The sequence below is a fragment of the Schistocerca cancellata genome, chromosome 8 (assembly GCF_023864275.1).
Source record: "Schistocerca cancellata isolate TAMUIC-IGC-003103 chromosome 8, iqSchCanc2.1, whole genome shotgun sequence".
Taxonomy (NCBI): domain Eukaryota; kingdom Metazoa; phylum Arthropoda; class Insecta; order Orthoptera; family Acrididae; genus Schistocerca; species Schistocerca cancellata.
In genome coordinates, this window is record NC_064633.1 from 39,337,524 (window position 1) to 39,349,874 (window position 12,351).

At 38.0% G+C, this 12,351-nt stretch overlaps 1 protein-coding gene across 2 annotated transcripts in view; it reads right to left on the reverse strand.

The window, feature by feature from the left end:
- Positions 1-12,351, reverse strand: part of LOC126094491 (phospholipid-transporting ATPase ID) — a 530,930-nt gene that overhangs the window by 45,117 nt on the left and 473,462 nt on the right. For both annotated transcript variants that reach the window (XM_049908899.1, XM_049908898.1), the window contains exons 16-17: positions 9,683-9,837; positions 992-1,120 (exon numbers count right to left, since the gene is read on the reverse strand). In XM_049908899.1, coding sequence (XP_049764856.1) covers positions 992-1,120; positions 9,683-9,837 — 284 coding nt within the window. The remainder of the gene's footprint in view (positions 1-991; positions 1,121-9,682; positions 9,838-12,351) is intronic.

Genomic DNA, 12,351 nt, shown 5'->3' on the forward strand with positions numbered 1-12,351 from the left:
AACATTGCCCCAACCCATATAACAATGCCAGCGCCACAGAGAAATGGGAAAAAAAAACAGCGGAGAACAAGAAGGAGGTTTATCGGCATTGTCACTATCAAATGACATACTTTTGCAAGTGTGTGATAATCAGAAGCTAGGACTATGGCTTAATCTTTTTCTAGCAGCAATTTCATAATGCTGAATTCCTTCTTTTATCATCTTGTATTTTAGTTCCTCCATCATTAGTGTAGGTAGGCCAGGTAACCAATACAAAGGTACTGAACTGAACTGAGGAAAAAAAATTTACAGATCAACTTTACTAAAAGAAGCAATCGGTTGATAGGATATGTCCTGCAGCTTCAAGGCATCATCAATATGTAGGGGGAGGGAGGGAGGGAGAGGGAGAGAGAGGGGGGAGAGGGTGAGAGAGGGGGGAGGGGGAGGGGGAGAGAGAGGGAGGGAGAGAGAGAGAGAGAGAGAGAGAGAGAGAGAGAGAGAGAGAGAGATATTGGCCTTGTTCACCACCAAAAGATCTAGGGTATTACCACTTCAGGCAGGTAGACTCGCTGCCCCAGATAACATAATAAAATAAAATAAATATGTTTCCTTAATGACTGGACTTCCCAGTCAACAACAACTACTGCAGATTACTGTGGGACATTCAAAAACTTAAAACTGTGATAACGGGGAGAGGGAGTATTAACAATTCAATAAATCCATACAATAATTTATGTTGTCTTAGAATACAGTGTCTGCACATACAAGGGGCGATCAAAAGCCTTCCATTTGAGGGCGCTGCTGCAGCATTTATGCAATGTAGTACAACTTCAACCAGCAGGACACAGGTCTCTTCAACATGGCGCATATGTGTGATGATCACATCAATTCTCACTGTCATTTTGCCAGATGGGAATACTGATTCTGAACTATACAGTCTTTAAAAGAAATGTTTAGATCGCCCCTTACAGTAACATCTCCTTAGAAATCTTCATAACAATTGTATTTTTACCTTTTATCATAGATACATCATTGGCACCATCACCAATAGCGAGAGTTACGGCACTTTTGCTTTTCTTTATTAACTCTACCACCATTGCCTTTTGGAGTGGAGTCACTCGACAACAGATGACAGATTTACCTACAAGAAACAAGAAGTAATGACAAACTTAATTGTTTATCAGTTAAAACTGTGCAAATAAAGATAATCATTCATAATATGCTCTGGTATAAAAATGTCTTCAATAGTAAACCTGAAGCCAATCACAAGTTATGCATATAATATTATTCTAAAATAGTACAGGGTGTCCCACATAAAACCAGTACACCTCACATACTGGTCAATCATCTCTAGTTGAATTGCTTGTGAAGTGGCAAAATTTTATTAAAAGTTAGCTACATTGCATTTTATCGGAAATCTGAGTGCAGCTGTGTGTTCGTGCATCAGTTGTTGTGAGAAGCTCATACTGTTGTTACAGAAATGGGGCAGTCTGCTTTAGAACAGTGAATTGATATTTTGAAGTATTACATAAAGGGAGGTTCCATAGGAATGTAAAGAAATGTTTCAAGCAAAGCATCCTGGTAGGAAACTGCACACGACCAGTACTATTCAAGATCTCGACAAGTAATTGAGGGCTGCAGGATCCATTCAGAACATGCAGAGGAATAGACAAACGACAGTGAGGACCCCTGAAACTATAGATAGAATTGCCACGGACATTACAAGAAGTCCCCGCAAGTCAATAAGGAAGTTATCACAGCAGGTTGGTGTATCTTGTACATTGTGTCATAAATGTACTAAAATATATGAAATTAAAAGCCCATCATGTAAGTGGTGGTGGAGAAGCTGAAATTTGAAGATCACAGGGGGAAAGAAGAAGAAGAACAACAACAACAACAACAACAACAAGAGAAAATTCATTACTGGCTGTTAACATCAATATTGCTAATGTTTACTTGGACTCCTTTTATTTTATAAGGCAACTCTCATATTCTGCACAAAGAGCCTCTCCACTGGTAGAAGATAGGTGTTTGGTGCGCATTGTCCGGCATGTGCATTATTGGTTCCATATTTTAAAATTACACCTTAAACAGTGTCACATAACTATATATCTTTGACTGTTTCTATGCACAATTAACATATTCAGAGAAGCCATATGCAGTATTCCAACAGGAGAGGCCAACAGCTCACACATCCAACCGAAGTACGGCCCTCACCACCAACATCTTCTCTGAAGACAAACTTTCCAGTAGAGGCCTTTTTTACCAAAGCCCCAGACTTAACATCATGTGATTTTCCCTTATGGGGCCCACTAAAAATCAAATTATATGCTGACAATATTCACATAATAGACAATCTTAAACATAACAGAATTACAGATTGTTGATGGTAATGTCGTCACACAAAGTCAGCGATACCTGGATGCCCATGGCCACCACTTCCAGCTTCTTTCATAAACAGTAACTACATGTTTTTAATGTTACTACTGTCTAGTCTTTTGAGTCAGTTCATTGTTACTTAATCTCGGGCATGTGGCATACCGGTTTTATTTTGGACACCCTGCATATAAGGTACAGTCAAATGGGAAAAAAGTAAGTGAACTGCTAATTATTTCAATAGTAATCATCATAACTGTTAATAGATTTATCCAACTGCAAGATAAGACAGTCAGCTATCTATTTGCTAGATAAGACAGTCAATGCCTTAATGAAAAAATGTTTGCAGTTGCCTACGGAAGCACGATTGTACCCAGGTGTGCAGCTCTTCATTCAGAGCAAATTGATGTCCAGAAAGGACTTTCTTCAGTTCTCCAAAAATATGGAAATCGCATGGAGAGAGATCGGGACTGTAGGGAGGACGTGTAAGGGCTTACCAGCAAACCTTCTGCAGCATAATCCAAACATCCAGAAATGTTGACAGAAGACGGCATTCTGTCTCAGGATAATGCCCGCACACATGTTGTCCAGCAGGTTTTTGCAAATACACTACAGAAGCTTTGCTGGGCAGCTCTTACATATCCTCCATACAGTCCCAATCTCTCTCCATGCGATTTCCATATTTTTGGAGCCCTGAAGAAAGACATTCATGGCTGAGAATTTCCTTCAGATGAAGCGGTGCACACCTGGTAACAATCATGGTTCTGTAGCCAACCACAGGTATTTTTCCATAAAGGCACTGATCGTCTTGCTTGTTAATTGGATAAATGCATTAACAGTAATGGTGATTACTTTTTAAATAATAAACAGTTACCTAATTTTTTCCATCTGCTTCATTTTTATTTGACTGTCCCTTATATTATCAAGCCCTCACTCTTTCGGAAAAAATAATCCTTGTCCTTCAGATCTGCGTATCTCTTTCACAAACCTAACAGCATCTTCCTTTTAGGCCCATACCTTATCTTTTTCTTGCATTTATTCATTCTGTAAGCCACAGTTATCAAAAGTGTCATATTCACCAAGTCAAGATGATAAAAGTCAATGTCAATTGAACTATAAGCAAAAGTCTATTGTAGGTTCTGTGTTTTCAGAATAACTTTTTCTATTATCAGCTCATTACAAAAGATAATCAGCTCTCCCTGAACAGACTTAGAACCACACAAAGTCTAACTTTAGGCACAAGATTTAGTTACAGTACACATGCAAGAAAAACCATTCTCATACTACAGTCAAGTGAGACAGTTGAAAATGAGCTATGTATCTATCATACATACTGCTTTCAGCAGATTCTACAGTTAATAAGAGTTATAGCTACGTATTTTTACCTATGCTTTCTATTGTTATTTTCACCATCATGCACACTATTAGAATATTTTTATGGAAAACATTGTTATATATGTTTATTATTTAAAAGCAAGAAAATTATTCCATTATCAGTTTTCTAAATCAGTATCACTCAGAAGCACAACTGATTCTTTTGTATTAGCTGTCTCAAGGTATTTTGTGGTTTTAGTTCCTTTAAATTGTCTAGGCTGTTCCACCTGCTTTCTGTTTAAAATCTTTTATTTCAACTAGTACTTCAGTATATTAAGTCTTGATCACTATCAATCACCTGAGTAACTCTCTGTGGTCCTTAAATTCTTTAATGAATCTCAGGTGTACCAAAATAAACAACTGATATCTTCTTTGCTCCCCTGGTGTCTTGACATATACTTTCTTTTCAGGAGGCTTGCAATATGTCTATTCCCAACAAACAAACAAAAAAACACAAGCTATGCACACTGCACAGAAACTTTATTTAAATTTGTAAAAAAATTCCCGGAGAATGATTTTCATGAAATAACAATTGTTTCACAAACTGAAACACATTACTGGTTCAATTCACAGATAAAAAGCTGCTGAACACAGCTAAGTATTTATTATTCTCTCTCTCTCTCTCTCTCTCTCTCTCTCTCTCTCTCTCTCTCTCTCTCTCTCTCACACACACACACACACACACACACACAATATTACTTGTTGTAGTTGGCTCTGTAGGCAGTGAATCAAGTACAAGTTCACAACTGTTCTGTATTCATATTATGTGCACACAGAGCAGGTTTCAACATTCTGGGCACGAAAATGGAAATAGCAGTGGGATACATTAGACGTCACGTGCAGTTCGCCAAACAGTTATCATCTAAATCTTAAAACTGTTGCAGTCATTTTTGTAAATAATGAAAGATAGGATTCGATGATGGAAGACATGAGTTCTATGGGCCTTTGCATTCAGTTTGTACATCTGAACTGGAAGAATATACTGAATAATACACTGAGTAAAACCTGCACAAAGTTCCAGGATGGTGGACAACCCACATGAAGTAAATCAGTGGACTCTATTTATTACCCTACACGGAAGTCAATGTAATCTTGGCCATCCTTTGCAATATGTGTACAGTGATTGTTAGGAGCATGTGATTTTTATAGACAGCTCTTGCAAGAAACCACCACTTTCCTTTGGTTTTCTATCTCGGCATTCTTCACTGATGAATTAACCTCTGACTGGGATGGCCCTGTCACCTACGTATCATCATCTGCAAGCTGCAGAAAATACTGTACACAAGAATATTTTACATCTACATCTACGCTGCAAACCACCGTGAGGTCCATGGCAGAGGGCACATCCCATTGTATCTGTTATTAGGGTTTCCTCCCTTTCCATTCATGTATGAAGTGTGGGAAGAATGATTGATTGAATGCCTCTGTGCATGCAGTAATTATTCTAATCTTATCCTCAGAATCCTTATGTGAGCAATATGTAGGGGATAGTAGCATATTTCTCGAGTAATCATTTAAGGCCAGTTCTTGAAACTTTGTTAACAGACTTTCTCAGGATAGTTATATCTATCTTAAAGAGTCTTTCAGTTCAGTTCCTTCAGCATCTATGTAACACTCCCCTATTTGTGCTGCTCTTCTCTGTATACATTCAATATCCCCCGTTAGTCCTGGTTAGTACTATCTGGTACGGCTCCCACACACTTCAGAAATACTCTAGAACCAGTGGCACATGTGATTTGTAAGCAATCTACTAATAAACCGAAGTCGACCACCTGCTTTACCCCAACTGAACCTATGTGACCATTCCATTTCACATCAGTACAAATTGTATTTGTATGAGTCAGCTGATTCCAACAGTGACTCACTGACATTAGTCATAGAATACTTAGTTTTTTGTTTTGTGAAGTGCACAAATTTACATTCTGAACATTTAAAGCAAGTTGCCAATTTTTCATCACTTTGAAATCTTATCATGATCTGACAGCTTCTTTCAGATAGTACTTCATTACAGATAACTGCATCTTCTGATATTTCTATTAATATTGTCTGCAAGATCATTAATATACAACATGAACAGCAAGGGTCCCAACACACTTCCCTGGGTCACACCCAAAGTTATTTCTACATCTGACGATGACACTATCAGAGATAACATGCTGCTTCCTCCCCCAAAAAGGACTCAATCCAGTCATAAATTTCACCTGATACTCCACATGATCATACTTTTGACAATAAGTGTAGATGTGGTACTGAGTCAAATGCTTTTCGCATGTCAAGGAATAGAGCATCTCCCTGGCTTCCTTCATCCAAAGCTTTCACTACGTCGTGTCATGTTTAGTGACAATATTTGGGCAGGTATTACACTTAACAGCAAAAATGCATTTGTTACTCTTGTAAAGCAAATTGCATTTTGGGTACAAGAGCATAACACAGAAGACACAGTAGAGATCAAACCTACTTGTCTCATTATTAACAATTGTGGTTGTAAACAAACCTTTCAATTTTTAATTTCAAAATAAATTACTAAAATATGAGGCCAATAGTAAATTTTGAATAAAAGCATGATGAAGAGAAGCACTTAGCTGGCAAAATGTACACTCTTTATGTGAGTATTAAGCAAACAACTTTCTCTCTCCAATGTGGTAGAGAGGGTGAGTGGCAAATGGCGAAGGTGGCATGTTGAAGATAAGAGTTCTGGAGTCCCCATGTAAAGTGATACAAGCTCGAGAGAGGATACTGTATAGTTTCTCTGCCTGGATGCCCACTGGAGAGCACAAGGCCACCTTTCAGTCACAAAAAATTCCACCTTTTACATTTTGTTGATGCATTTGGGAAGCTATGTATTGCTGGGACTGGAGCAAATGACATCTGCTAAGAAGCAGATTTAGGACAAGTAATGAAATATAGGCAACTACATACAGAAAGGAATGTGAAGTAAACGAAATCCGAAGGAGGCAAGATAAGCCCCTACCAGTGCACCAGGTAGGGAGAACAAAGCTCCTGGTGCGAGTTGCTGTTCCACCGTTGCCACGGACACTCCTCCACCTTCAGGTGATGCGAAAGCAAAACACAGATGGAGCCTGTTGCAGCTGCTGACTTCACTTCTAATGGGTGAATAATTGCTTTTGCACTCTAATTCCCTAGGCATCATGCTTTACATAGCTGCTCGATTGCTGAATGGCTATAACAAAATACCTTAAATTGCATGCCTAGGTAGGTGCTGAATAACGTATATTTAATTTTTTATTGCAAAGAAATTTTCCCTAAATCTCCAAGTCAATGAAAACACTGAAGAAGACCTGTGTACTACGTACTGGTAACTGACAGCCCACAGTCCACTGTGACGATCTATATACTAGGACACCATAATTACAAGTCCTAAAAAGGAGATTGCAAGAACTTTACTTCTAGGGCATGTAATTCATATCAAAAAATTGAACACTTACATAGTATATCAACTCAATGGTATTTCTCTTCTCTTTGTACTATCACCATTCACTTCCTGTACCTACTGAGAACTATGGCAGTCATCGCAATTTTCTGCTGGTGCCCGGTAGTTCCAGAAGGTCAAGCTCAAAGTAGCAGTTGTGTGCAGTACAGGTAATATTGCAGCTCCCCATACTTTTCAGTATTACAGCATTAGTCTTACAGGCATGCAAAGCTCACCTTAGATACCTGCAATTTGACAAGTGTGTTGCAGATGTAACATGATCAATGTTTGGTTCTATGCAAGCACTCTTCCTTATTACTGTTCGCCAAAATATGGAAAATATCATCCCCCCGAAGATACAGACAGTGAGAAGGAACTGTTGCAAAGCCTAGCAAATTGCCATATTGATACCTCCTTCACTACTGTTTGTGAGGCATACGAAAAGCCTTCGTATACTGAACCAGTTCTTAATACAAGGCATGTTCAGAAACTTATGTAGTAGATTTTTATATATCTTTAGAAAAATGTACATGGAAAAAATTATGGGTAAGTGTTGATACACTTGTTGACTATTTTTCCACATCATCACCATCCTGTACTATGCATGTGACGAGCTGTGGCACAAGCTTCTTTGTAATTCCAGTCATGCATGCCTTCAGGGAGAAGAAAAGATGATAATCTGGAGGCACCAAAGTCAGGGGGATACAGGGGCAGCACATGCTACAAAGTTCCCACCAGCTAATGATGTTATTGTATTCAGCAGGGCAGTGTTGAGTGTGTGCTCTGAGACGGTAAACGAGTCACAGCTGTCAGACAGCTTCTGTGCCAGCCACCAGGGGTGCTATGTTTTGTAATACATTTTTACATTCTCTTATATTTTTTATTCTTTAGCATATGTATTTTTATATGATTTTGTATGTTCCATGTTTTTACGTTCTGTGATTATGTCTGTCAATCTGGGATACCATTTTTGACTCGATCCTTCCTTAGTTATATGCATATTCAGAACGTTTCACCTGCTAGTTAACTTTTCGATTCAGACTCGACTTGGGGAGTAACTGCTTGTCTAATCTGTTCAGCAGATGCAGTTACCACAATAAAACAATTTTGTTCCATTGAAACCACCAGACTCAGTTTTGTTCATGCTAAGCAAACACTCAAATACAGGCATTCTGTTCATAGCACCTTTACTACAAACCATTCTAATTAGCAAAAAAAAAGATTCTATAGGTGTTATGCCTTCCGCGAGCTGGAAGCCGATTGCCACAAACGGCTCGCACTTAGTGGGATTTCTTGCTGGCACCTTTCATGCACGTGGACACTATAAATGAGTTTATGTACTACAGTGGTCCTGAAATACTTGCTTTGGTTAGGAACTCACCCATTACCACTCAGTGCTGCCAACCGTCAAATAAACGAAAAGCCACAGCCCATTATGAACACAGTAACTTACTTTCTGAACATGCTTCATACACATTCATGTTGCAATACATACATGTGACCCACAACATTATTCAGGAACTGAATGGAATATTCAAAGTTGGGGGACAGAAAAGGGAAGAAGAGTGAGGAAGGGAAGGGGGGTAAGATCCACATATGCTTGCACTACATCACACGCTGACATGAAGATCGTTTCAAATAAGTACTGTAAAGTTATCAGCATTAATTCCAACATATTTTTCTATAATGGATTCTGCAGTGAGGTGCAGTTGTCTGTATGAGCAGGACATCACTTTAACTCTTATACATATACCTTTAGCTAAAATAAACAGAATCTGCTGTTGATAATACTCCAGATCACGTTAACGTAACAACAGAAATAAGCCAACATTTCATCTGAAGATGAAATTTTAGACCCACTGCCCACTTCTGGAAGAAAGTTGAAATTAACTTACATGTACCTTTTCTTATCAATAACACTTTTCTGGAATTCCTCACTACCATTTTAATTCACCTTGTACAATAAGAAAATACAGTGATATAATAGCATCAAAATATAGCTAAGATAGAGAACAAATAATTGATAATACTAATAACATAATAAAATAGCAGTAGCAAATTATAAGCAAATTCTCACACAGTGCAAAGTTATATGCTTTTACTATTCTTTATGCAGACAGCACAGTCATACAAAATTTGACTGTGACTAATTTATTCTCTAACACTGGTACTCAGTGATTACAGCTAATGGCAGAAATGTTGCCAATTCATTTGTCTGCTTTTTGAGTATGGCATTACCTCCACTGCAGTGTATGGTACATTTTATTTTTTATATTCTTATGACTCGTTCTGATGGAATTCACATAGTACAGTTTTGTGTTTGTTCAGATTTCTAAATTGTTCCTTATCCTCCTGCCCTAAAGCAACACTTACCTCCGAAACACAAATAATTCACTGAATCTCTCATACTTTCATCACCGGACTATTAATTCAGTGACTGATGTGCCAATGAGTGACCTAACGGATTCATTAATGCAAAAATCAAATTTTAAGTCAAAATTTTTAGTATAACAAAATACTTACAAGCACTTGCTACTTCTAAGAACAGTGCCTCCATTTGTGGATGCAGAGCATGTACCAATGAGTGGCCATTGATGACAAGTGCAAATGAACTAGTTGGGTCCATCTCGTCATTACTGAGACCACCCGCACTTGTACCTCGCTGGTATTCCGATTCGCTGTTGGAATGCATAAAATTTAAAATTTAGTACGACAAATTGCTAGAGCCATAATTCAAATCAGAATATAATCTATTCTACAAGTACTAAATGAAACAATTCCCCTTATATGTAAGTGTGGAAATTTTTGGCCATACTACATCAACACTCTTTTCCTGCATTTCAAACAAAGAAGTAGGGATGCAGAATCTTGTGTGTGTGTGTGTGTGTGTGTGTGTGTGTGTGTGTGGGGGGGGGGGGGGGAGGGGGGGGGGGGGAAGTTTGAAAGATCCTTATCAATAGGGAAAACTGGTGATGTTTTCAAGTGGCAGAATTTCAGGATAGAAAAATAAGAGGCCGAGGTCAAAGCTCAGTCACAACAGTTTAAGCTTAGCAATGTCACGAAGACAATCTTACAGCTGAAATACATTTTATTTTTGCATTCCAAACGAAAATCTTGAGGGTCTGCTTTACATGGAACAAGTACAGATGGGATGCTTACCAACCTGCACTGTTTACAAACTACCAATGAAACGTACTACATGCGATAACAAAAACAGACTGCCAATTATGTTGATTCCAGGCTCTGACACTGAGAAGCACTCAAGTCTTGGCAGAGAATGGTGTGACTGCCGCTCTGCTCAGGTTAACACTGATCTCCCGTATCCCTGAATCCCTAAGACCCTAGCTGACTAGCAGAGGCCCAACTAATGGTGCAAGTTTCTAAGACATTCATATTCTGGCCCATACCAAAGAACATTGGGAGTTACAGACTGAGGGAGCTCCAGGCAAAGACTTTAGGCCATGGGGCTCATTTTTTGAAAGGACCTTGGAAATTCAACTGCTTCAACTACTTTTTTGAGACTGTAAAATGAGGAACTCAATGGACTGCACGAAGGTTAGTGGAATTATGCACGATCAAAATGGGGTATAGAATGTTTAGCAAAAATGTTATGAAAATCAAAATTAAAATCAGGTCAGTATGTAAAATTAGGAAAAGGCCACCACTCAGCCATAGGAGATCAACACTTTGACTATAGGACCACATAACAGGAAACAACATTCACACTAGCTTTCGAGCACTAGCTCTTTTTCCAGAAAAGTACACACACACACACACACACCGCAAACTACTACAGGTGAACAGAGCATGGTGCAATCTCACACACAGATATACTGTGAACAAGAAGATTAAACACAATGTTACAGACATAGAAAGAATCTCTGACAATAGCCATAACTGTTTTAAAAATCAATAAAAGATACGGCACAGGAATCATTAAAGCCCATACTGACAGAATGTAAAAAAACCTCTATGAGAATCTACAGAAACTGATAAATGACAGCAATTTCCTCTACAAGTTGTCAATGGGGAATTTTAATGTGAAAATAATGCTTCTTCAGTAAGAACTCTTTTCAGTGTGACAGCAAAAATGACATGTCACATGTTAGTCAAATTTGGTGATGCTAACATTTTGTCTTTAACATATTCTTCTGGAAGATACCAAACAGCAATTAGATTTGGCAAGAATGCAATGGAATTAAAAATGAAATTTACTTCATTTTGTCAAATAATAAATCAATGGTACAGGATGTGATACTCATACTCCAGTTTTTAACTAAATATGTATGCAAAACTGGATACCATCCATGTCAAAAGGTAGGAAGCCAGAAATGCAGATTATAAGAATTTATTTAAAAATGGAAATACCTGATTAAATTATCATCACATACAAAGAGAACAAAAGAAAAGAAACTCTCACATATAACAAAGTCACTACAAAAGTGAAGGTGAAGATTTTGAGCAAACAATAAGTGGATCAAAATAACACATGCTGACATTACTACTCAAATATTTCTTAAAGAGGACATGAGAACATATAATTAAATCTCAGTGAGAAAAACAATGGGAAACAACAGTAACATGAAGAAAACAGAAGAGAAAAAAACATTTGTTGGGTAGTCATCCCATATGATCAGTTAAAATGGTTGGTGGCTCAATATTTAAGAATAAATTGTTACATTGGGAAACAGGAAAGAATGCATGTTAATAAAACATATCTGAACAACCTCCATTTTGCAGACATTATACTGGTTGGCCCTTATGCAGATGAGATTCAACGATGACTGGAAGAACTTAACACAGCAAGGTTGAAAGGAGACCTATAAATCGGTTACCATTAGACTACAGTCATACATAACCTATCTACTGATATGCAAATGGCACAAGCTAACAAAAAGGTGATAGAACCAGTTGACAATTTTTTGTAATTAAGGAAGCTGACGACAATGACTAGATGAACAGTAAGAAATAAACAGAAAAATAAATATGGCCCTTAGATAGGGTTTTCACAACCAATCTTCCAATGTTCCTGAGAAAGTGCGTATCACTCTTCACTTGGGGCAGCAAGACATGTGAAAAGTATCCAAAACAAGGGAGTTACTCTGTAAGCAATGGAGAAATGAAGGCTGAGAATAATTGGGAGAGACAGGAAAACAAACAAACTTACCATAGAACACACTGGAGTTGAACAC